The sequence below is a fragment of the Branchiostoma floridae genome, chromosome 9 (genome assembly GCF_000003815.2).
Source record: "Branchiostoma floridae strain S238N-H82 chromosome 9, Bfl_VNyyK, whole genome shotgun sequence".
Classification (NCBI taxonomy): domain Eukaryota; kingdom Metazoa; phylum Chordata; class Leptocardii; order Amphioxiformes; family Branchiostomatidae; genus Branchiostoma; species Branchiostoma floridae.
The window spans coordinates 8,056,892-8,083,348 of NC_049987.1; the positions used below are offsets into that span (position 1 = coordinate 8,056,892).

Sequence of the window (26,457 nt, forward strand, 5' to 3'; positions counted from 1 at the left end):
GGAGGGCGAGATCGCTAGTGATTTCGCCCCGGGGGGGGCGAGATCGCTAGTGATTTCGCCCCCGGGGGGGCGAGATCACGGGGGGGCGAGAACGCTGTCACACCGGTAGTATTTGCGAAAACGCGTATTGCTATTTTCTTCAAACATCAGCACGATTCTCTAGTATTGTATTCCGAAGCATCTCTTTGCGCTTTTAAGAATCTTGTGACTGTTTTGAAAATGATATTGGATAGCGTTCGAATTCGTTACATGCAGTGTACAACGTTAGTACAAAGTTTAAGACGGCTTTCTGTACAAACGTTTATGTCTAAGCTTTCCTGTTTTTTTTTTTAGCGTTCCTCATTCCATGTCTAGTGTATGTCAGGGGATGTTTCCAATAGGTTCGTATTTCCTCCTGATCCTATTACGGTTTCATCGCTTCTAGTACTAGCAACGTTATATCCTTTTGGTCCAGAATTAAGACTAGACCTACATCGTAGACCAGACCTACCTGGTAGAATTTCACAAAGGAAGACCTCCAAAACTTGTATCTGGCTGCTGGATGGCCAATAAAAAAGCCTATAGCTCAATGTATGTAGTTATATAACCTGACTATATTATTACTGAATACATAGAACCAGGGTACAGTAAGTCTGACAAAGTAAACACAACAAAGTGCGCTATGGAAACAGTGATCCTTTATTTCACATGAAATTGTAATGCTACCCACAGCAGAGGCACTAGATTTCAATCGATCAGTTTGAAATTTTTTTTTGTCCAGGTACTCTTTGCCTCACCTTTGGAATTGTCTTCCGGTGTGCAATCTCTACTTTTCAAAATTTCTACCACTTCACATGACAACTTCAAAATTCATGCAATACACTGTCAAAGCACAGGTCAAAGCACTTCGTTGCTACGTCCTGTAGTGACGCACACACCTAAACGTGCGGGTAGGTCATTGCACGCAAGAGATGGAGTATGCTTCTGGAGTCCTACAGACCATGTTTAGTAAGCCCTACTTCTACCACAGTAATGCAGAGAAGTAAATCTCCATTTAGGCAGCTTTTGTGCAAATGTAATCCTCAGTAGCAGACTAACTCTGGGGAGTTATTGAGCGCCTGCGTTTGAGAAGCAGTGAATTTCTAGGTAATGCCCCATAATAATGATTTATTACGATTTGCTTAATCCACCACTACTACACTAGTAGAATCCAAGATCACTTCTGACCATTCTAACAGTTACTGTAATAGTGCTACAAGTGTGATACACACAGCGCTTTTCTGCCGCACACAATGCCTTTACATATTAGTAGCCTCCCCACATAGTTCACTAGTCTCTGACTGCTCTAGAAAAAAATACGACATCCAACTTAACGCCTATTACTCATTGGAAACGACCCACATTTGATTTTCAAACCGATCTTGATTGGTCTTATATTAGTCTTTGCACGTTAAATTTTCCTACATTACATCCATAAAATAGAAAAGTCATTCGGGGCTCCAAACCCTGTTTTAGCGGGTCCCCTTCCATTAATAATAGATGGTAGGGCCCACAGAGTGCATTACGATTGTCTACATCTATTGCATAGAGCCTACACATCAATTACGTAGTTGAGTGCACTGCTGACAATCTGTGTAATTGTGTTATTGAGGAATTCTACTGGATTGGACAGATTCATGCTACAGTAGACAATTGTAGGGTCATCTACATAAAATCAGCAGGGAATCTACATTCCTTATAGTATATTCACACAGAAGACCTATAACGTTATATCCTGTAAATGTCACACCCCATAAAGACATAGGAAGCTTTACTACTAAATCCACATGTTTGACTATTCAAGAGCTTCAACCAAATTCATTTTGTGGGGTCTGTAGATTATACCATCACCATGATGTTCATTGAAGACCTGCTTCAGCAATTATTAAGATCTTTAAAATAATTTCTCAGCCATCCAGGCATCTCGGATGCTGGGTTGAATACTTTTGGTTAGTGTCACAAATAAGGTGCTATGTTTTATGCTGCCTGGTTGACAGCATAAACTACATGCTACAAAGGAGGTCTCTCTTTAACCTCCTTGATGCTATGAACTATGTAACATTCACAACACTCAGGCTTTGATATGTTTTTGAGAAAGGCACGTTCTCCCCACTACTACCACTAAATCAGGCTGTAAAATACATGTACATAGTAGTAAAATGTTACGATCTACAAATAGCTTCTTTTTTGTATCATGTTGACAGGCCAAACATAGAGAGAAAGGCACGTTCTTGTGCAGCTACCAGTAGTTATATTTGTTCACACTTGAACTGCAGAGGCGGCTATGGCTTCTCCATAAACATGTCAGATTACTAGAGATCTGCCATTTTCCAAGACTACAGACGAGTTACACTGAGAATATTAAAAAGGTATGGAGTGCGTTTGGTAATATGAAGATTAAAAAGTCACAGCTAATTACCAATGGGCTACAAAAAAGGTCTATACATCATACAACAACGGTTTTACTTTTTTCTAAGTTCAGATCTTTTTCTGTTAATTGCACTTCTATTTTCATGTCCATTTTACATAGAGAGTTCAGATATCCATTTAACAAACCTCAGAAGAGAATGGAGAATTGCAGCAATTATACAAGAATTATCACATCAAAGCATCACATGTGCATATAAAGCCTCACATCTTGCTTCAGGCAAAGCTGGTGATAAAAACTGTGCATGGCCTCCCTTGTTGGGAGAAAGAGCACCCCATAAAGACACGCATGTTTCTAAGTTTTCCACGTGCAGAAACTACTCTCAAGTGTTTCTCTATTTCAGTCAAAACATCACACTTCTTACTAGTTACTTGTACTCCTCTCATGTAACTTTCAGCTTCAACACCAGAGCTGAATAATAATTTAAGCCAACATTCCTCCTTTCTGGGGGAAACACTCCTCTTCAAAGGACATCATGCTTGAACATTCCTTGTGTTATCATTAGGATTTCAAAAGTTACATGTTCTCAAGTTACATGCAAACCATAGACCTACACTGGCATTAATGGTCAATAATAGGTAAAGAAAGTTGACATATCTGCCATCACCACAGGAATTCTCTGGTAATACTACATGTATGTGTACATACAAAATGGCTACACTTAAAATTACCACTTGTTCCATTTGATCACATACATATTTCTTCATAAAGCTTCTAACATATCACCAAACACATTCACAATACACATGATATTCTTATCACATTTTCCAAGGAAATTTTTGTAAAAGTACATTAAGCTCTGATAAATTACTCCATCTCTACTTGTTGTAGTTCTACTCTTATTGGTCCCTGTTCCCTGTAACAGTGCTCTTTACTTCTTGTATTGCTGCTGGAGCATGGCTGTAGCGTAGGTTGGACGTGCTTGTTTGGATTGGATGGCTTGCATGAGATATTCCCGACCACCGGTCCTGTTCCACTGTTCCTCGAACTCCCTGGCGATGATCTCAGCTCCGCGTTTGCGCGTCAGGCCGGTCTCGTCCAGGCTCAGCTCACACATCTGCATGTCGTCTTTCCCTGCGGAGAACACAAACATGTTGAACTTTGCACTCTGTGAGCTGTAAATTGTTCCAAATTCAACCGAATCTCCCAACCAACCCAAAGCATGTTGGATCAAAACTTCTGGGTCCCTGGACTTGTTAGTAAATGCGGATATAGTACAGTACATTTGGGTTTTGCAATCCTCACAACCAAGTCCTGAATCGAGAGTAGTTGAGAAACACACTGAAACCAAGCATAGCATCTTTTTTTCTACATACATAGTTTGAAAGTTGCCAATTATTTCACTGTTCAAGTAACACAAAGCATGCCTTGAGCCCTTTTTTCCCATTAGGTGTTGTAAGGACCGAAACACTGGGGAAATTTTTTTGGTAAACTCCTTACGATATGACAAAAAGAACCAACAGTTAACCTACCAGCAACGAGAATGACGGGAACTTTGTCTGGGTGCAACTCCATCTGACGTGCGATCCACTGTCCGTCAAAGTGCGCGTACCAGTACCCCTTCTTTCTGTTCTGGTTGTCCTTGTACTGATCCGCCGGGCGTATGAACGGGATGCGGAAGTAACGCTGTTGACGATTGGGCAGCGACTGTTGCCGTGGCGGCAGGGGCGGGGCCTGGGCCATCTGGTTCATAGACATGGTGCGCTGGCGGTCGCGATATGCTGTAAGGACAGAGGTTACAGGTGAATTCAGGGTAATAGCACATGGTTCACAGGTGGTTTATAGAAGAACTTGGAGAGCCAAACCTGAAGGTCAAAGGTGAAAAATAGGACACCTTGCCTAGATGGCAATCAGCACACAAATTCTGGCAGCACAGAAACAAAGGTTGCAAGTCAAACATGTTACCACACAATCTGAATTGATAATTCAACACACTGCAATCAGAGAAGTCATCTTAAACCTGCCTAAACATTCACAAGTTGTGTCATTAGCTGCTGCTGAGACTTACGAATGCAGGATACTTGTCCACTGTACAAGAGTGTTAAGGTTTAGATGCACTTTATTAATTGTTAACGTTGTGAAATAGCCCACATTTAACATACATTCTTGTACTGCTATTGCTAAAAGTTACAAATTGAAAAGAAATGACATCATTGTGATGCCTTGTGTGCTACAATAAGAGTTCTGCTTTAAGAACTGTCAAGTCATAAATAATCCTGCTTAAGGCTTCGAAGACTAATGCAACTTAAGTCTTACATTGTGGACAAATCAGCAGAAATAAAAAGAATAACGATAATCTGATGCACAAACTGGGTTAATTGCACACTAGTAAAAGCTCTCACGGACTCGGACCTGAACTAAAAGCCTCTATGAATATTCCAGGACCAGCTAAGAGATCTAAAGCCTGATTAATGTTGTCTTTTCATGTCATCAATAAGATGACTTCTTGGCCCAACTGTTTCTCCTGAGAGTACTTCTTCCCTGCATTATTGATGCAGTGTGGCAGCTTGGCTCAACTTCGCGTCTGGAGGCATTTTTCATGTGAGCATCCAAGTTCAATAGCTCAGGGAAATTACGGCAGGGATATAGTAACTGCAGTTTTATGTATGCAAGGGGAAAGGGATATATGGGTGATCAAAGATGCAAGATCTATAATACAGTACTCATATAAGCATTGGTATGATTGAAAGGTATAAATACTCTTTCTATTGGGCTTTCTATTTTGCCAAGTTATCTTTATGTCTTGTGGCGTAAAAAAATGGTACAAATAGAAAGCCCGATAAAATGAAAAAAAAAAATTAAAAATGTCTGGAGCTGAACCTCTGCATGTATGTACAATAAACATAGTAGAATTTTATATTATACTTCAGGTAACTGAAATCTACACTTGTACACCTGCAATGCTACTACAGTAACTGTTATAAATGTATGGTGTATGCAAGTTTGCATGCATGGATATCTGAAACCCAGGAAGTATTGATATGGATAGAGAAGCTGGCAGGAAACGCTGGGCCTGCGCCAGGGTAAGCTGATATTTGGTATGCACAAAGTCAGGCTGACTTTCAGTAATGGTCCTGCAGCAATGGGGAACCACTGATGGATGTGTCTGGTACATGTCAGCTTTCACATGCATGGAAACGGCACCCTTTTTTTCCCGTTTTTTAATTCCTCGATTCTCGTTATCGTTTTAACCACAGCCTTGCCGACTGTCGGCCATCTGAGGGAGGAAGCTGCAGAGATGACAGTTGGTGCCAACAGTGCGGCCTCTGAGATCTAACAGACAGATGTCAGGCTGCCGCAGTGCCAGATGGATGCGAGGCAGTTGTGAACTTGACCCAGCAGATTTATCACAGCCACATCAGGATTTCCGCAATTTGGCACTAAGAACAGAAGGATAGTTCCACACAGCGAACTTGATGGAATTTTCCCTGAGGTGTTGGCATGGCCTTATTTGAAGGATGGGTGACGGTGGTTGTCCATGATCACTTCTCCCTTATTAGGAGATGTGTGGACGGATTAAGAACCACCTGCGATGACATCAGCCTACAACTGCACAGACTATTGACCAAATGTTCAAGTTTGGAAAAATTTGCGTTTGCCCATCAAACGGACTGTGACATTGAACCACTGATTATGGGAAATAGGTTTAATATGTGTTTTTGATTCTTTTAAAACCAAATCATGGTCATTTTCATTAATTATGAAGGACCTTTATTGTACAATCATGCCTCTAGTAAAGGTCTTGAGTCGTATGACTTAACAAACTTATGTCAAGAAAAGTATTAACAACAATGCACAAGTTAAACATGCGGAGTACACAAGAGTGTCATACTAAGCTAACTGGGTGGAGGCAACTTCTTCTTGCTTCTTTATACATGAGTCCACATTTTCTTTGATGTTTCTAGAAGCTAAATCAAGAAATTTTATGCTTAAAAGGAGACCTCAGCATTCCACTGGTGGTAAGGTTTGAGCCCTCAGTTGTGGTCATGTGTCTATTATGCATTACCCAAAGTGGGTGATCCAAAAAGTAAGACTTGTTCCATAACTGACATAGATGCCTAAGTCACCATGAAACACTTAAAGCGTTCCTTGATCACCTCAGACAAACCTGTCCTACAGAAGGGATCAATAGACTACTCGAGACATCTAGTAATTGCTTAAGGAACAGTTGTCTGCTCGTAAAACGGACCCATTTCCCTAAAGAAAGTATTGACTGGGACACGTCTTGAAACTAATTGAGGATAATTCCTCCTGGCTTGCGAGGGATCAGTCACGAAGACAGACATGCTCATGAGAGGCCGTAGGAGCCCTTCCGAGAGTCACAAACATAATTTCACAACTTTCTTTCAGCAGAAAATATATATCCAATGTTCGTCCTACAGCGTACATGCCATAAATTTCCTGGATTATAACAGCTGCAGACAGAGTGTAGGGGGAAAGTAATTTCAGAAGCCTGGACCTGAGCCAGCAGCCCTGTTAGCTCAATAAGTCTGGTGAAGGGGAGAAATCTATCAGTGTCCCAATGACCTACTTTAAAATACCCACTTGGTCTGGGTCCAAGAAACTCACAGGCAGATTTCAGCATCTGCATTTCCATCTGAACTTTTCAACTCGAGCTGTGACTTGCCTACTAAGTGGCAACAGAAAATTTGTTGATTTTGTTTCCAGATATCATAACAATTACAACAGTATCGGAGTCTGTGATCTTGATGATGGCTTAGTTGCGTAGGTGAACAGCAGTCACATTGTTTCCATCTTTCACTCAAGTAGGAGGGTAGCTCATTTTGTGATACTATACATACATTTTACCAAGGAGTGTACAAAACTTCACAACTGAGTTCCATGACCTCATATCATTCCCAAAGTGACATACCACAAATATCACTGAATGATTATGCAAAAAAAAGTTCTCATTTGCATAAATTATATCAGTCGATCATGTCCTCTATATTACGACCATAGCTTGTCCAGAGCATGAGACATCAGATAAAAGTCGAAGTTCTGCAGCAGTATCAAAGAAAGCCGCTAGGGGGCCCATTATCAAAATTGTCTTTCGTTTTTTCAACCCCTATACCCACGTACCAAATATCACAAGGATCCATCCACAGCTTCTGGGAACAGACACAAATGGTACTGCAAACATAACCTTCTTGTTAATGCTGGTTCACCTTTATCCGGGGGTAACCTATATTCATTGTCTGTAAGAAAAACGTATTTTAGGGATATGAAGTTGACGGACGGTGGTTTCAAATCGGAACATTTTTAAAATATTGCACATTTGAAACCACTGTCAGCAGACTTAATACTCCTAAAATGTGCTGTTTTTAAAGACAACGGATAAAGGTCACCCCACGGATAAAGGTGAACGAGCGATAAAGGTAATCATGCAGACGTCATCCATAAAACTAAGTTTGCATGGCCTTGTCAATTATAAGTGTAACATATTCCATCCCACAACCCAAGTTGATCCACCCTTATGCAACAGTTGTCAGTGTACCCTGGATCATCGGTGACGGTTTGCCTTTAACAGAATCATCAAATTCCACGCTTCATAAAATATTCAAGTCCGCACATGCTCTTGTCAGCCACACAGCTAAATGGAAGGTCGTAAAATGTAAGCGGGTGGTTTATTGGGACTAATGAGATACGGCCGGATGATTTCATACTTGTGGGGGATCGTAGTCACTACAGAGGCAGTAAAGATGCCCACTAGCAAAGTAATACAAGAAATTAGAAACATAACTCCAGCAGAAGATTTTCAAAACAGCCTGAGCCACTGAATATATCAAAACCCTACATTATCATTGCAACATGTATAAGCATAGTCTCAAGGTTATGCATGCCATTAACAGCATGATAATGAGCATACACAGTAATATGTCTGGAACCCAAACCTTGAAACCCCAGTAATGATATTCTTCACTCATTACGCATAGAAATGGCCACAAAATTGCCTAACTCTTGAACATTGACTACTTGTGTCCATGACAATAACTGCCTAACTAGTTGATCCACCTACAAAAAAAAAAATTAATGCATTAGAAGTAGTTTCAAATACCTAACTGATTGCATTGCATTATGATATAGGTTTTACAGACCAGCGTCCTACCGTACATGATGAAGATTTTGGTGCTATAATGTTCTCAGTTCTTGCGTAACTTAACTGCAAACTTCAAACTACTGCAAAACTGCTTGTTCTGTCTTCTGTTGCCTACCTCATTCGTTGTTTCAGCAGCAAACTTCAAACAACAACAAACACTCCATTTTTCCCCAATCACCAATCAAATCTCTGCAAACTTAGAGGTATTTACAGTATCTAATAATATTGTAGCTAGTAACTGAATAAAGAAACATTTAAATGTATCTTTCCCACTACCACCTCACCAACCTTGCTACCAACCATAATAAACTGTTACAAACACCTGCCATACATAAAACGAGCAGTTAGTAATGTTAAAAAAAACAAAAAACACCCTGTATCAAATAGTGCAGCTGAAAATAAAACAACTTGTTGTTATTCAACTGGAAAAAAAATAGCAGGCTGAACTGGAAAATAAAAGTTACAGAAAAGTGTGGACAGTTAGTGCTCAGCTTGCCCATTGATAGCACCAGAATGTGACCTTGGTGAAAGCACCCAAATGTAGAGCAATACTCACGATTGGTTCTAACATACAAATCTACATCCTCATCTGTAAGAGTAGGGAAGACAGGTTGAGATGTTGGATTTGTGAAAATGTTGGAGAAAATTCAAAGCAGAAACGGCAATATGTGACAGAAATGCTATGATCAGGAAATAACTTTTCACAGAAAGACATTTTTTTTTCAGAAGGTAACAATGAATCAAAGTTCTAACAAGAAATCATAAAGAACTGTCATGAAATTCTAAAGATATATTGATGAAGGTTACATATCCAGGTAATAAGATACGAAATGGAAATGATGCTCTTAACAGGTAACTGGAAGATTGCAATGGTAAGGCATGTGTCTGTCAGGGACATAGGGCTGTAAGTCAAGCCACTATCTTTCGTAAGTGACTGATGAGAAGTGTAAGTTGTTTTGCAGGGATCAGAATTTTCGACAAACCTTGCATGACGGAGTCTGGAGCGCGCTCGTCCTCCTGGCCTGCGGTGCGCTTCTTGTTCTTGGTCTTCCAGGCGTGGTACACCTTCAGACGGCGGTGGAACTCCTCACGACAAGCCTCCAGGAGTTCAACATCTGGGAGGAGGGCAGAGCATTCTCTCAATGTTTTTGTCTACTACCAACTGAAGATGTATTTAAGCACCAAAGCAATAAGCACATATAGAGGAACATGAATAGTTAGCTGTCACTTTAAAAGCCTTATAGAGGAGGTCAAAAGGGAAGAAAAGAAAACAGTCTTCCCAGGAGGCATTGAAAATACGCCAGTAGGCGATATACTTTCCTGGCTAAATAAATAAACTGAAACTATATATAAATAAGAAAATAGACTTCAGCAAACAAAACACATTTTATAAAGTAAAAAAAAAGACAAATACTAAGATGGAAATATGTTGGGAAAGGCTGATACTGCTAAAGGAATGCATATGATTATGAAGAAATTATTCCAACTGTTTGATACATGAGAAGGGATCTACTTACCACATGATGTGTTGATGGCATCTCGCAGCTCAGCATACTTCCACTTGCTCAGTTCATACTTCTTAGAGCCCTGCTTGGTGGCAACGCTCCTGTGGACAAAGGAAGTCACAAAGTCATGCATCATTCACAAAGTTAGACTTAACTCCTTGAGAACAGAAAATATAATCTGCCTTTAGTTATGAATGCGGAGAAGCTGAAAAAGCCACGTAGATGACTAAAAAGCCACGTGAAAGACTAATCACAGTAACTTATTGCACTCTTATTACATGAACTACTTTGTATATAGTATTACATGGACTGTTACACAAAACAAAGTTGCTGACATCATACACAACACAAGGCAATGCACAAAAGGTCTAACACTATTAACTGTTGTCTGATCATCAAAACTCATTCCTGTCTCCTGAAACTGAAAGCAAAATAAGTGCAAAATTACAACAAAGGAATCAGCATTCATCACAAGCATTACCGTACATAATGGCTATTATTTAGGAAAACATTATGTTGAGCAAGATGCATGTTTTGTGATTGGGTGTCACACATGATTCTGATTGGTTAGTGTGAAGTTGTGGTGAGATGTGATTGGTTGGAATTATGAAAAGTGTGTATACTTGACGGATTGTGATTGGTTAGTCTGCAGAGCCAGTGACTGAGGTCTGCCGTTGGCAAGAAGATTCCTGGAAAATCAAGACATAGCGGATCAATCATTAATTATCCAAGCTACAAGAATGGTGCTTAAAAAATCCTGAGAGTTTTACAGATTGATTTCAATGCAATTGTGTGTTGAAAAAAATAAAAAAAAAACATTGAAAAAAAAGAAAAGAAAGGAATTTGCAAAAAGTGCCCTGAATGAATCACATATATTAGGAATTTGGAGATTTGATTGATTGTTGAAGGATGTGTGAAGGTCATACTCGTCGTCCTGAGCAGGTTGGACAGCGTCCTGGAACGCTTCTGCAGCGGCCTGAACGGCACGGGGTGCAGGCGTGGGCGGGCTGACAGCAGCAAATAAATGGATAACAAACAAACAAATAAACAAAAACAAATAACTACTAGTACTCTGTGTCCTGCCTCCTGGAATGTTTCTGAGAAATAGCATAACTGTTATGGCCTTAAACGTTAAAGGTATTAAACAAAATGGTCGCAAAATGAGACTAACATGATGACAACCAAACAGGAACATCCTGCTGATATGTTGTTCATGTCTACTGATTTTCTGGACAAAGGTAATCCTCATGTTTTTCAGGGGCAACTGTCACTGGAATATCAGTCTATTTTGAAATTATCAACAAAGCAGAAACAAGTTGAACTTCACAAAAGGTGAAACAAAATAAGTGTTGTATGAAACAAATATGAAATTGTTAAAATGTAATGTGTCAAATGTATGTGGGATTGAGGGAGTAGGGGTACATACATTGTAATCTACATTGAAGAAACCTACCCCATCCATATATATGCACTTAACACAGTAAAATATCACACAAACCAGCTATTCTTTATCACGTTAAAGTTATCTAAGTACTCTGTACCCATTTTAGTCAGCCATTCTGTGCCCCACTTAACCCAGCCACACTGAATCCTTTACACCCATCCTCAGCCTACTATATGTACCCAGTTGATTTTAACCCAGCCACTTTGAACCCATGTAACCCACCCACGGTTGACCCACCTCTTGAGCTGTGGCGCTTCCTGTACCGTTAACCCACCCACGATTGACCCACCCCTTGAGCTGTGGCACCTCCTGTACCCAGTTAACCCACCCATGTAACCCACCCATGATTGACCCACCTCTTGAGCTGTGGCGCCTCCTGTACCCAGTTAACCCACCCATGTAACCCACCCACGATTGACCCACCTCTTGAGCTGTGGTGCCTCCTGTATACCCAGTTAACCCACCCATGTAACCCACCCACGGTTGACCCACCTCTTGAGCTGTGGCGCCTCCTGTGGCTCTTCCACGATCTCCTGGCCCTCGTCCTCGGCCAGACGCATGGCCAGCTCACGGTCCCGACGCTCCTGCTCCAGGATAGCCTGGGGGACATCACCAACAAGTGTTACCCTTGGGCTGTAAAATGTCCTGAGATTTATACCAAATATCTTGAGATTTTGTGCTGGAACTTGATCTGTTTTGACTTGATCTTGAGATGTTTTGACTCAATTTTTAGATGTTTTAGAAAAATCTTATGATGCGTTGCAAAAATCTCAAGATATTTTGAAAGTTGCTTTGAAAATGGTACAGTTCATTGGTAACAAGAAAACTGTAGACAGTAGAGTGTCAAAAGTACACAGTTGTAGATTGCCATCAGAAATCTTTAGCAAAAATGGGAGTGCAAAAACTCTCTGGAACAATGCAGCAATTTATTGTGTTTTAAGCTTCTACACTAACTGCTGCATCTTCCTTTTCCAAGTATGCTTTCAACAAGTCTTTCAACGTTTTGGAGGATGAAAACTTTAGATATAATCATATTGGGGAAAGGGAATGTTAAAGGTAAATGCAACATGTGGTAGGCCCTCATAAATCCCTGTATTTTGGAGAAGAGGAAACGTACCTGGTTCTTTGCTTCTTCCTCAGCCTCCTTAGCAAGCTGTTCCTCGATCTCCTTCTGTAGTCGCCTCTCCTCCTCCTCCCGCCTCTTCTGCTCTTCCTCTTCCTTCTTCCGCTGAGACTCCATCTCCAGTCGTCTGTAGAGACAAACAAACACAACCGTTACTGTAGCTGCTGAATAACAATCCAACTAATGGTAACAAAGGGGTATCCTTTGGCATATACATGGCGGTGACATGAAAATCTGTGTTTCTGTGTGTTCTGTTACTAGTTATCAAACATAATCAATCAGTAACCTAAATTGTTGGTAGTTAGAATATATGGTACAACATTTAGTTAAGTTGACACAGTTTGAATCATGCCCACTTTAAGAATGCCTGGTTGTTCATACTACTACTGTAACAGCTAGATTCAAATTCCCAATGTTTTCTGTCATACTAAAAGCACATTGTAAGGAAATTTTTTATTTGACTGAATCCACCTTTAGGAAATTTATTTCAAACAATGATATTTGAATTATATAAGATTTAAAACTGACTAACTGCCTATAGCTAACTTACAGTCTCTTTTCCTCCTCCTCCTGTTTGCGCTTTTGTTCTTCCTCCTCGCGACGTTTCCGTTCCAGCTCCATCTCCTCCTGGATCTTCCGCATCCGCTCCTCCTCCTCCTGTTTCTTCTTCTTGGAGTCCAGGCCCTTCATGAGCTGGGTGGCCTGGTTGTACAGGGTGTTGTACTCCTTGTCAATCTGCTCACGGGTCATGATGGTGGTCTGTGGAGATGACAAGCAGGTAAAGTGAGTACAGGCACGACTCGATCACACTGGCCATGGGTCATCACTATGTACCAAATGTTCTTACTATCAACATCTTTGTACTAAGTTACTGAAGTTAGGCTTAATAACTATGAAGGACATTTTTATTTCATGCATATGCCAAAGGACTCCCTTTTGTTATCTTAAGTTGTACTATCTCAGTGGTACATCAGCTACTGTTGGGTTTGTTTGTGTATAGACGGTAGCATTGTACCTGTCCGTGTTATTGAAGTTAATCTTTGCTTAAGATTAAACTAGAATATTTTCATTCAAACCAAAAAGTTATAACCTTTTGGTACCTTCAGTTGGTTTATAGCTCAGTGCTCCTTAAACTAGAGTTATTGTTTGTAAAAATGAATGAAGGTTCATGGCCAAAATAGCTATGGCCTTACCTTGATCTTCTTGACAAGTCCTTCGATGCCCTGCTCCATCTCTGTCACCTGTTTGCCTGATGACTGCTTGTCCTCCTTAAGAGCAGAAACTAGAAAAAAAAACCCACATGTTCTTACTTTGTTTTCATGGTTGAAAGAAAAGCATTTCATGAACATGATATATTCTGAAGACCTGTAAACAATCTACTAAACTTGCAGATGTGGAACTATGATAGACATCCTGATTATGGCAGTTGACACTTTCTTACCAACTAGCCAATCAGTGTTGTAGACACTCAAGAACTTGATGTAACTAGCCAATCAGCATCCTAGATTCTCAAGAACTTTATGTGACTAGCCAATCAGTATCTTTGTCACTTAACAACTTGTTTTAAGTACATTTTTGTACTAGCATCCTTGACACTTGAAAACAACTTTTTGCAAGTAGCCAATCAAGACACAACTTTATGAAATCTCCAATCACGACTCTTCATACTTACCCAGCTGGTGCATCTGGCCAATCAGCTTTTTGAGTGTTGTCACCTTCTTCATACCAGCGATTCTAAAATGAGAGAAGTACATTTAAGGGTTTATTTGAAAGCTGCACATCATGACTCAGTACAGTTGTTTATAATCAGTCATGCTGTTTTAGAGCATCTAATAACCTAACTGTTATAACTTCTACAGGCATAGTTTGATTATGATATAAACTTTAAAGCCTCTTATATTAATAGTACAGTCAGATCTGTTATGCTTTCCAAGTGTTACCTTTTTGGGAGCAGATGCATGATTTGGTGTTGTAGTTTTTCTTACACAGCAAGATAGAATATGGTACGTTAGTTCTGTGTTCTCTTAGACTGACCTTGGTTTGTGTTTCTTCATTGCGATCATCATCCTGAAGCCAGACTGGATCTTGATGAGGGCAGCTCGGCGGAACAGGATCTTGTTCTTCACTGTCAGGAAACAAACATAGAGGTTAATCCAAAATCATCCTGCAGGGAATTTGGACCCTGACATTAGTCTTCTTCGACTTAGTGCTCTTTGATGGAATTTCTGTCAAGCAACACTATTGTTGCTATTAACATTTAATGTTGTCTTGAGTTTCATGCAGATGATAAACTGGTCTTGACTTAGTGCTCTTGTGAAATTTCTGTCAAGCAACACTATTGTTGCTATTAATTATTCAATATTGTATTGAGTTTCATGGAGATGATAAACTAGTCTTCCAGCTATATAAACTATGTACCTAATTACATCATGAGGATAAATCCTGACAGCACTGTACATTACTATCAGTGTAACTTGCAATAAATAAAAGAATTAAAAGTGACATTAAGCATCTATCATTAAGAAGTATTGAGTAGATTGATATATGAGACTAATAGCATACGTTTGATGACGGACAGGGTACACCACTGGGCCTTCTTCCAGCGGGACTGCAGCAGCCACTTGCGCACTTTAGCAACCAGCGCTGCCAAGTGCTCGGGGTCTGACTTCATGATCTGGTCAAACTCTGCAAACTGGGAGGGGCAGAAAAGACCACAAAAAGGTTTTATCATTGTGATCTCAACCTTCTAATTCTACCAAAGTGAACAGCAAGATTTAATTGTCATGAGACAAAAAGTAAAAATTATTCACAGTACATTTTTACTTTTTGTCTCATGACAATTAAATGTCTCTTATGAACTTGATAAAGCAAAGTCAACTTACCTTTCCTGGCCTAAAGAAGACCTTGGTCAGACCAAACTTGAAGTCATGTTCGTTCAGACCCAAAGCTTTGAACAGGGCCTGTGTGGAAAATATGGATATTAGTCATTTATCTTTTGAATCTACATCAATTATTCAAACTGTCAGTACATGCATATTGTTTATATTTCAAAATATTCAGGTAGAAACAGTTTGATGGTGGATTAATGGTGTAAAACTCTTAGTAGGCATCTGCTGAATCTGGTACAGAACGATAAGTTTTCTTAATCTGTGTTTTGTTAGTCTTCCTCACCTTACAGAAGAGTCTGGGGTCTAGCCTGGCCAGGTCTGATGGCAGGTATTTCTTGTACATGTTGTACAGGTCCTGGAACTGGGCACGGGAGGGGAACCCACCCTGCATAAGGTCCAGCACAGACACCATGCCTATGGGTACAACAACAACCATGTTACAACAACACTAGACTTGTTACAACACCCCTGAACATGTTGTACAGGTCCTGGAACTAGGCACGGGAGGGGAACCCACCCTGCATAAGGTCCAGCACAGACACCATGCCTATGGGTACAACAACAACCATGTTACAACAACACTAGACTTGTTACAACACCCCTGAACATGTTGTACAGATCCTGGAACTGGGCACGGGAGGGGAACCCACCCTGCATGAGGTCCAGCACAGATACCATACCTGTGGGTACATTAACCATGTTACAACAACATTAGACCTGCTACAACAACCATGTACACCATTGTACAGGTCCTGCACAGACACCATGCCTGTGGGTACAACAATGCTAGATCCATGTTACAGCAATGCTAGATCTGTTACAACAACACTGTACATTCTGGGGTTGTGCACAGCCAGAGGGGGACGACCTATGATGCATTAGGTCCAGAGCGCCATAACTGTGGGTACAACATGAAATTATAAGAAAAATGTAACAACAACAACTTCTTTCAATGATTAACAAGAACAACCAAGTACAAAACACAAGAAACAATGAGAAGAAGTGTACCTGCACACTGCAGCTGGGAAAGGATCTGAGCTCCCTCAAACATTCCGCTGGTCATCTTCAGGTTGGGCTTGATGCAACGGACAAATGCAGAACCCTAAGGGCAAAAGGAGCAAGTTGCAATGTATCAACAGTCTTGGCTCCACTGATAGCCAAAAGGATTAAAAGTGGACAAACAATCTGACGAAAGGACACATGAAGCATAAAATACATCCTGTGAAACAAAAACTTTGCATGTCAAAATTGAGGATTTTCAAGGAAAACTGATAATGCCTTCAAGCTGCCTTACCGTATTTCTGAGTTTATCCAGCAGCTGTTCCAACTGGGTCTGTAGTAACAGAAAGAAGTACATTTTGAATACACATACAAATGTACATGTGCAGTCATCAAAAACAGAACAACATTTATAGGAAGTTAACATGATAGCAAAGTCTTCCATATGTTGCATTCTTAACTTTACAGGGATTGAAATATCCAGAGTTGGAGTTGCACACATAATGTTTGACTGTGGGTACACTAGTGCATCTAGATATTTGTGTATGCTACCTAAATGCAAACTACTATAATTGTACACTGAAGTGTATAACATATTCTTGAAATTTAAGTGCCAGATACATAATAGATCCTTAGAGGTTAGCTACAGAATTATGATGAACCCTTGAAACTTTGTTAGCAGGTTTTGCTGACATACTATATCTTCTGTTGTGCACCTAGAATTTTCCTACCCCTTAATTAATTCTTAGGTTGGGTGCCCCAAAGTGCTTCTTCCCCAAGAATGTGTCTCCAGTCCTGAGCTACCTACCTTGAATTTGTTTCCTACGCTGATGAATCCCAGCTTTCCTGCTGACTTCTTCTTCTTTTCCCCGAACAGGTCCCTGATGAACGGGTCCTTACTCTCCTGTATAAGGAACTCCAGCGAGTCGTGCAGAGCATCGTTGTTTTTCTCAATGAAGAGTTTCTGTAAGAAAGCAGGGAAAACAGAATCTGTTTAAACTTACCCGTTCCACTGCTGGAACCTGCTGTAATAGATACAAACTTGGCCTATGGCCTGATCTGTAATGATTTTGTAAAGGGCTCCCTTGGAAATCACTTATTGTAACTTAAACTAACACAAAAGAATAGGAAAGATACAAAGGAAAAAAATATCCAAACATAAACTTAAAATCATATACGATCAAACGTAGTAACCAGCAAACATATGTCTGTACTAAACAGTCATACAAAAAAAACTAAAAATAACTAAAAATAAGAACAGCTCTAAATCATAAAACATGGTCATTTAAAGGTCTTTGTAGAGCACAACAGAAAGGAGATACTCACTGTAGTGTAGCACACAGCACCTGCAAAATGCCTGATGAGGAAGCCTTCATCATCACGCAGCTTCTTGTGATAGGCCAGCTTGGACTTCCGTGGGATCTATTAGGAACACAAACTCACTTTAGTGTGGAGAATTCAAAGTCGTCACAGTTGAAACTACTGCTGCAAGGTAGTCCTTATCTAGGAATACATAACTATTGGCGACAGGAAGGCCGTTACTGACCGTGAGACGGAAGTGGTTCTTGTGGCGGTTGTGAACCTCTGTGGTGAAGTGGACGCTGTCAGGCCGGGGCAACCGGCTCTCTTCATCCAGGATGTCCAGGATACCAGACCCCTTCATCTCAACCAGGTCTAAACAGAACATCAAGAAAGGCATTGATAAAACCATTCCCTTCCCCTGAGATATGTACTATATCACTTGATGAACTGTTCTCCCATAAGATACAGCACACTACAGCAAATAGTGTACCTATATGATGCTGAACTAATAGGACATCTGACATGAGTACAACATTTACCGATGGCATCCTGGTTGTCCACATACGACACCTCTGCCACCCCCAGGCCTTCCTTCTGGTACAACTCTTGTTCCTATAGGAAACAAAAATGCTTTGATTATGGCATTATCTTGCAAAATTAGAAGACAATGCACAAATGAGCCTTGTCTTTTAGACCTATAATTTACCCATTTATGTAAACAAAAGTAACATGTAACATGTATTAAGAGCTTCAAGGTAGCTGCTTGGAAATTGATGAATGGTTGATGTCAATGGTTGTTTGATAATAGCACTTTACCTCTTTAAGGATTCGCTCGTTGAAGAACTGCTGCAGTTTCTCGTTACAGTAGTTGATGCAAAACTGCTCAAAGCTGTTCATCTCAAAGTACTCTGGAAATGGGAATGAAAATTTTTTTCCAAATCAATAATTTTACTTACAAGTCAGTGAAGTAGCCTTGATTTAGCTTGCACTTACAAAAGTTAGCACTATTGTTGTGGGACATGTGACTTAATTCCTAAGGCAAAATGTCACTCAAACTGACAAAAAGATTAAATTTTGTTGTTTGTGTCTGTTTATTTGTTTATTTGTCTTATCTTACCAAAGCCAGCAATGTCCAGAACTCCGATGAAGTGTTCTGAGGTTTGGAAGGGGAAACACTGGTTCACTCGGGCAACCACGCGGTCAAACAGCTTGGAGTAGACTGACTTAGCCAAGGCATCACGGGCATTGGAGGCTTGGTCAAACTTCAGGGGAACTCTGGATGGGGGGAAAAGAGTTTACTGAGTGAGCAAAATGAGGTACAAATGATGTGTTCCAAAACAAAAAAGCAGAATACTATACACATGTACATGTACCCGGCATGATGCCTATGACAAGGTTCATTTCATAATTATCATTACTGATATGTAGCCTCATGAATTAGTCGGTGAATCCTGTTAATTATTCTAAAAATACCACTAGAGCATCAGCATAACTTGCACTGAAACCAAGAACCAACAGCATGGAAAGCTAAGTGCACAACAAAGGCCCGATCTTCAGCACCAAGGACAAAACAACACAAGCCACATTTACTTGTTCAATGGCGATTTTTAATTTTTTTGTGTGTATTCAGGACACAGTCAGATATGTATATGTGTAATGATCTGAAAGACTTACACCTATCTTACTTGAAACTAGCATTATAAACATGTGGCTATTTTGGTGGGTGAGGAGTCCTTACTTGATGACAGTTCCCCCAGGCCCGGCCCGAGCCGTCTGCATGACACGTGTGGTCAGGGCCTCCTGTAGCTCCTCCTTCCCCAGACCCATCAGCTCTGCTGTCACAGCCAGGGCTTTGTCTGAGGACTGCGGCACGATGCAGCCACCTGGGGATAGGGAACAGGCTGTGTTACAGGCAGTTTACAGGTCAAGAATGTAAAAAATGGTACAGGTATGGGACAGGCCGGTAACAGTAAAAGTCAAGCAGGCTTCAAGTATGGGACAAGCAAGTATATAGACAAGTGCCAGACATGTTCCAGGGGGTAGGCATTATACAGGTATGGACAGACAGGGAACAGGTATCTGTAATTAACTGAATGGGACGGGCAGGTAAAAATGTTTTAGGGATGTAACATGTTCCAGACAGGAAACATGGCATGCAATGCTGCCATGTTACAATCAGGCATATTACAAGATTGGCAGGAAAGAATCATGATATAATTAATATTATACCACACTTCACAATTGGTTGTTCAAAAGCTAGAGAAGTTGTTGTTGTTTACCAGAACTGTTGTTGTTTACCTGAGGTGTTGTTGTGGTCCTCCTCGAAGGTGACGTTGCCCAGATGCAGCACGGCAGCTGCGATGCGGAAGAGGTTCATTTTCTCAGCCTCCTCGATGCCGACACACTTCATGGCATCCTCCATACGTTTGTAGTCCTTCACATCATCCAGGATGGGGTCATGCAGGCTGCCATCCTTCAGGAACTGTGGGCGCAAACCAAGTATACAGTACTTAAAGTAAACTTATAGTTAAGTAAAGGAGTAAAGATGGTAAGGGAACAACACTGCACTGTCTAAAGAACATGCACATACAGTACTGACAATACACTCACATGGACAAACATGGTTTAGGATTTTATGACCAATTCTACTAACAATTGGTAAGTATCATCTATACCTAAAATACCTAAGTATAACTTTGTCTTACCTCCCTTCTCCAGGGCCAACCATGCACTCACAAAGAGTCAAATAGACTTACATTGTAACATTGTGAAGAAAAGGCCCTTGCATGCATGTTTTTTTTTACCATCTAGCTGACCTCATAGGCAACGTAACCAATACAAGTATGGTACCAAATGACAACCATAGCCTCAGAATTATCTGAAAAATAAGAATATCTGTTGACGCCCTTATCCCACATCCATTGATGTATAGGTGTTCTGCCGGACAAGTTTGCACCCTTGTGGACAGGTAGCTTGTAGGCAGGTGTGTTACCTAGTAGCTGTATCACCTGGTAGACAGGTGTGTTACCTAGTAGCTGTATCACCTGGTAGACAGGTGTGTTACCTGGTAGCTGTATCACCTGGTAGGCAGGTGTGTTACCTGTTTGCTCTTGCGGGCCTGGTTGATGAGGTTGATGGTGTCCTTGTTGGTGAAGTACTGGGTGCACCCGTTCCGTAGATACTACACACGTACGGACGCACGGAAGGGGACCACGGCCACAGATGATAGGATGGATGGATGTATGGGGATCACAGCCACGGACGGACGGATGGACGGATGGATGGACAGACGGATGGATGTAAGCCACAGACATGAATACACAGGGAGTGCGGTTCATGGGTGTAGGGAAACAGGGAGAGTGAAGTTCATGTGTTGGAATGGGTGTGAAAAGGGTTTATGCAATAGGGAGAGGAAAAGTGGGCACCATGAGAGTGGTTATGGAGTATGAGAGATCGATGCAGTATTTAGTGATTTGATGAGAGGGAAACAATCCGGTTAGTTTAAATTATCAAAAGAACAAACCGGGTTTGAAAGAACAAGTATAGGAGGGGAAATAATATAATTTGAAATATTTTCACAGATCAAGAAAAGTTAAGATCAGGTATATTGGGATGAAGGATGGGAAAAAGAGTAGAGACAAAAGTTTGTTAGTCCTCTACTGACAAGGACAATATACATGTACAGTTATAACTATATATACCAATGTTAGTAAGGTGCAAGTGCAGCATCACTACTAACTACTCACAACAAAACATGTAAAAAAAAATAAACACATGCAAAAAAAGAAAAATGAACACCACAAAAATCACTCTACAAGGCTCAAGCATGCGGCCATGTTGTAGTAATGACCACATACCAATGTTAACCACATGCTGTACACACCAAACAGTTAATCTATAACAACAGCCATATACCTTAAACCACCAACTTTTGTTAGAGAAGCACACCCCAACAGCACTGCAAGGCTAGACATGTTAGGGTTTATATCGCACATGCTATTATAGTATATATGGACATGCTTTCTTACTGCACACTGTTAACTGATTCTTACCCAGTGTCATGCAGTTATATTTGCATTCAGAATTTCACCAAGCTGCCCAGCAATCAACACTTACGTGGTACTCGTCTGGCGAGCCCAGGTGCAGTTTCGCCCTGACGTCCTCGGGGGCGCCGGCGCACATGCGGTAGAAGATGTGGTAGTTCCGCTCCTGTCGGCTCTGGCTGCAGATTCGCGACTTTTCCAGGAGGTAATGTGACACGTAGCCGCCGACAACCTTGTGCTGTGGGAATTACATGACAGTCAGATCTGCAGGACACTCCTATAGATGGTGTTAAACCTTAAAACCACAGTTAAAGTCTCCCTGAAAAACTTCTCATTAAAATAAAAGCACCACATACGCAGCCAAGGGGAATGGTAGGAAGGTAGTCAGAATTTCGGAAGTCCTTTATGCCCCTAGACAGCATAACTGGCAGAATGTCAGAGAAGACTGTTATATATAGAACAGGAGATAGACACAAGTCTTCTGCAGCTGAGTTGGGAACTGGTTGGATGGAGATAGGAACATTACTGTTCAGCCAGAGATGATGCTAGAACATGATGTTGTTGTTAGCAGGTGAGGTGAAGTCAGTCAGCAAACATACCTTGTAAGGCTGAGTCATGGCACAAAAACGAGTAGACACAACAAATAGAATCACACTGTAATGTAAAGTAGCAGAAATGAATGTTGGTAAAGCTTGGAAGAGGTTCCTAGGATTCTTGAAAGGAACAACTTTGTTGTAATGATGAGTTTGATGAAAGATAACCAAGCAGTAAGGATTACTGTGTTACACAGCACACAGACCAGTAACTGTAGTGAAACTCCACAGCACACAAAACAGAGAACACTACAACTGTGTACAAACGGCAACCCTTAAAGCACAAAGCCCAGTACAATATGTAGCTCTTGATAAAAGCAAAGCACATGTCAAGTAATAGTAGTTTTATAGCAGACTGAACCCCCAGAAACCACATAGGTTTATAACACACAATCTAGTAACCCTTAGTACTATGGAGCACACAAAACCACAGCAAGTGAGAAGTTCTATTCTAGCACACCAGGGCCTGTAAAGAAGACCCTGCAGAAGGTATTAGTAGAGGAAGAACCAAGTCAGTGCTGTTATTTCAAACACACCAGGCAGGGATTGACAAAACTTGTGTCCAGGGGGTGTACATTATGAGTACATACTTAAATCAAAAGTATTTATAGATGAGCACCAAATTGTTTTAGAAGAGGTTGAAGTTTGAGAAGACATGCTCGTAATTTTTTTTGCCGACAAAAAAGTCTATATTTCTTTCCATTTCAGTTCACAAACTCCGACAAAAATAACAGTCTATCTTTTTGCCATTCTCATTTCAACATTTGTGAGAGTAATGAAGGTTTCAGGGGATTCTTGATGATTGAGTCAGTAGGAAATAGTTTTAGACATCATGAATCAGATTGCAGTAATGCTGTGATATGATTTTGTGGTAGGGGAAAATGGAGTGTTCATGGCGGATTTAAGTTCCCAGTTCTGCTATAGTCACACAGTGCATAGTAATGAAAATGCTGGGATTTAGGTTAAGCTGTCTCTGCAGTGAAAATTTCAATGACTACTGTACCCCTGGACCAGTTTGTTCTACCCCTGCCAGGCTGTGTGAGAGGCACTACATCTACAGTATCCCAAGGCCACATATGGTGCAGGCAGTTCTTTGGGCATTTCAAGTCTCACCACCATGGAAAGGTGGAGCAAAATGAATTAAATTTTTCTGTCGAGGGTATACTTTTCCCATTCTAGATCTATACTTATTCCTTATGAAAGAAAATACATTCTTTCATCTCAGAGCTATACAGACAGACCTGTACAGGTTACAATTTAGCTATTTTGGTTCATTTTGTCTTTTGGACAATTTTTGCTATTGATACAAACATTAAGACTCCTTTTTATAGTGAACACTTGTCCACATAGAGCAATTTCATAGTTCCCTTGAGTGGTCTTCTTGGGCAGTTTTGACTGTAGTTCTTTTAAAGCTACTCTGTCCTCATTGTATATAACTGACTGCCCAGAGAACTAGCCTGCATCAGACATAGCCCTGAGAAATGAGATGTGCTCCCTGTTTTCCAGGCGTGCACCACTAGGTCTGCACTGGGCAGCCTCGGGGGCCTCTTACCAAAGTTCGCTGAAAAAGTGAAACAAAACAGAAATGTCAATAATAAAAACAAGCAAGCATCAATGGCCTGCAAGTATCAGAGTCATACTACAAAAAGATATTGATGATAGTTACAACTGTTACAGTAGTTGTAACAAAAACAGCAGCTATGATTTTGAAATATACCAAGTTGCTGTTGTAGCTAAGCAAAAAGATGTGCTTTTAACTTATGGCCTTTTGTGTAAAACTGATTAAGCGCAAACGTAACTACACTACTTGGTGTATGTATCTGTTTGTGCTGGTTTGACACAAGAAAAGCTAACATGACTGACATGGTAATGGTAATTAAAACAGCTACCACCATACCCATTACCAATGGAGCATAACAAGAACCATTTACTCTGCTGAGAAGACATGGTCTCATAACATTTCCCTTTCTAATTGTCCGCACACATATGTACATACATGTACATGCATGGAATTCGCCTGTACTTTTTCATAGACACAAAATGTATATCAAACAATGTAGCATGTGTACATATAGAAATGAAGGTTGTAGCAAAAGTATCTTCCAACCTTGTGGTCGAAATGGATCTCCACAAACTTGCCGAAACGTGAGCTGTTGTTGTTACGGACTGTCTTGGCATTACCAAAGGCCTCCAGGAGGGGGTTTGCTGTGGGCAGGGGAGGTAATGTTGTAGACAGTCAAACATTTATTACCTGCAAAGTATACGTACATATTGAATATTGTCACTGGTTCACCTTTATCCGAGGGTAACCTATATTCGTTGTTTGTAAAAAAAACGTATTTAGGGATATGAAGTCAAGGGACGGTGGTTTCAAATCGGAATATTTTGAAAATATGGCAAATTTGAAACCACAGTCCATAGATTTGATACTTGTAAATGTGCTGTTTTAAAGACAACGGATAAAGGTCAACCAACGGATAAAGGTGAACTAGTGTTACATCTAAGCCTTATAAAGGAAACAGCAATCTTGTTCCCTATCTAGAGTGTCTGATGCAAGAACATCTATTGCAAGAAAACAAGTCTTTTGGTTTTGGTTACAGTATAAAAAAAAGGCTTGGGGAAATACAATCACGTAACACCTGTATGTGATGTCAGCCTATGCATTTAGAGATCTGAAACATTGGTTTCACTTTGAATTCATGCAGATCAAATATAGCAAAAGATGTAGACTAATCAATCCACATGGCATATGACTCATGCATTTCGTGGAAGTAAAAACTGGTGGGCTGGGCTGTTGCATGCTTCTGTGGCGATCCTCTGGAGACCACGAGTGAGAAAGTCTGAGGTTCGAGTGGGTGGAGGTACATACTAACAAGAAGAGGCCAATCAACCCACATGGCATACATGATTCATGCATTCGTGGATGTAAAAACTGGTGGGCTGGGCCGCTGCATGCTTCTGTGGCAGCCTTCTGAAGACCATAAGGAAGAAAGTCTGAGGTCGGAGTGGGTGGAGATACTTACGGGAGGAGGCCAGAGTGTGCGGGGGCTGTGAGGGGTGGAGGAGGAGGGACAGTTCTCAGCTACAGCAGGAGAGGTGGGCAGATTTTCAGTGCAGAGTGTCAAGGATCTACCAGGAGGTGAAACAGCAGTCAGTGGGAACTGAGGACAGCTCAACAGACCAAGAAAAAACAATTGGGCTTCTTAAAGCCTGAGACGATAGACAGTTTCTGGTCTTGGGAGCCAGACACAAGTTATTTTAAGGCCTGGTCATATTCATTCTGCAATAATGCAAACTCTTGAATTCTTGCGTTAGCCGTGCACAAGTCCTACAAAATTTAGCTGTCCGTTGTTTAAGAAAAGGCTGTCTTAAATCCTTGTTGGTGGTTGTTTCTGTCACAGCCTACTTAAAAAATTTACGACATCAAAATAGTTATGTCTGTAACAAATGTAATTCTGCCAGACATGATAGTCAGAATAATATGGCTCCTGGTGCTGATAAAACTGCTATGCAAACTCAGAAAAAGGCTGAGGGCAGAAAACATGTTGTTACAGTATTCAAACTCATATCTAACCAGACATTTCAGTGTTAAGGCCCATCATGCATGAAAAGTCTATGGGGTTTAAAGATGTACAAAACAAAATTGTGTATCCATGTTTTGACTGAATGCACACCACTTAGAGAGGTACAACAAAGATGGTTTGAAACATATGTTACATGATTGTACAACATGACAAGAGATACAGTGATGGTCTTACCTTCTACAATTCGCTGATCAATGATCATCCCTGATCCATGCGACTCAGTCAGATATCTGCAATCAACATACAAAACTAGTACTGGGACCTGTACAGATCTTTTATCATGTGTATGGAAACAAAGTCTAAGGATTGTGATTTAATAAAAAAACATCTGGTTTCCTACACTACAGTGTGGAGAGAGTATGAACTCAATCATCAAATGTTACATTCACAACATTGTGTTGTGCCTGGCTGCTACATCTGTATGATTGTG

At 40.7% G+C, this 26,457-nt stretch overlaps 1 protein-coding gene across 10 annotated transcripts in view; it reads right to left on the minus strand.

Moving 5' to 3' along the window:
• Positions 1–1,131: 1,131 nt before the first annotated feature.
• LOC118423069 (unconventional myosin-VI-like) overlaps positions 1,132–26,457 on the minus strand; it is a 36,955-nt gene continuing 11,629 nt past the window's right edge. For 3 of the 10 annotated variants that reach the window (XM_035831009.1, XM_035831008.1, XM_035831005.1), the window contains 31 exons: positions 26,202–26,257; positions 24,551–24,648; positions 23,996–24,004; positions 21,924–22,088; positions 20,908–20,988; positions 20,106–20,289; positions 19,546–19,690; positions 18,925–19,082; positions 18,624–18,715; positions 18,347–18,419; positions 18,052–18,179; positions 17,832–17,927; positions 17,314–17,469; positions 16,801–16,839; positions 16,515–16,608; positions 15,790–15,920; positions 15,501–15,578; positions 15,181–15,310; positions 14,653–14,743; positions 14,291–14,352; positions 13,812–13,900; positions 13,169–13,377; positions 12,613–12,745; positions 11,988–12,094; positions 10,978–11,058; positions 10,675–10,740; positions 10,064–10,152; positions 9,530–9,661; positions 9,103–9,135; positions 3,919–4,167; positions 1,132–3,520 (listed from right to left, as the gene is read on the minus strand). In XM_035831009.1, coding sequence (XP_035686902.1) covers positions 3,318–3,520; positions 3,919–4,167; positions 9,103–9,135; positions 9,530–9,661; positions 10,064–10,152; positions 10,675–10,740; positions 10,978–11,058; positions 11,988–12,094; positions 12,613–12,745; positions 13,169–13,377; positions 13,812–13,900; positions 14,291–14,352; positions 14,653–14,743; positions 15,181–15,310; positions 15,501–15,578; positions 15,790–15,920; positions 16,515–16,608; positions 16,801–16,839; positions 17,314–17,469; positions 17,832–17,927; positions 18,052–18,179; positions 18,347–18,419; positions 18,624–18,715; positions 18,925–19,082; positions 19,546–19,690; positions 20,106–20,289; positions 20,908–20,988; positions 21,924–22,088; positions 23,996–24,004; positions 24,551–24,648; positions 26,202–26,257 — 3,457 coding nt within the window. In that variant the 3' untranslated portion in view covers positions 1,132–3,317. The remainder of the gene's footprint in view (positions 3,521–3,918; positions 4,168–9,102; positions 9,136–9,529; positions 9,662–10,063; positions 10,153–10,674; positions 10,741–10,977; positions 11,059–11,987; positions 12,095–12,612; positions 12,746–13,168; positions 13,378–13,811; positions 13,901–14,290; positions 14,353–14,652; positions 14,744–15,180; positions 15,311–15,500; positions 15,579–15,789; positions 15,921–16,514; positions 16,609–16,800; positions 16,840–17,313; positions 17,470–17,831; positions 17,928–18,051; positions 18,180–18,346; positions 18,420–18,623; positions 18,716–18,924; positions 19,083–19,545; positions 19,691–20,105; positions 20,290–20,907; positions 20,989–21,923; positions 22,089–23,995; positions 24,005–24,550; positions 24,649–26,201; positions 26,258–26,457) is intronic. The other 7 variants (XM_035831011.1, XM_035831007.1, XM_035831013.1 and 4 more) reach the window with 6 other exon arrangements.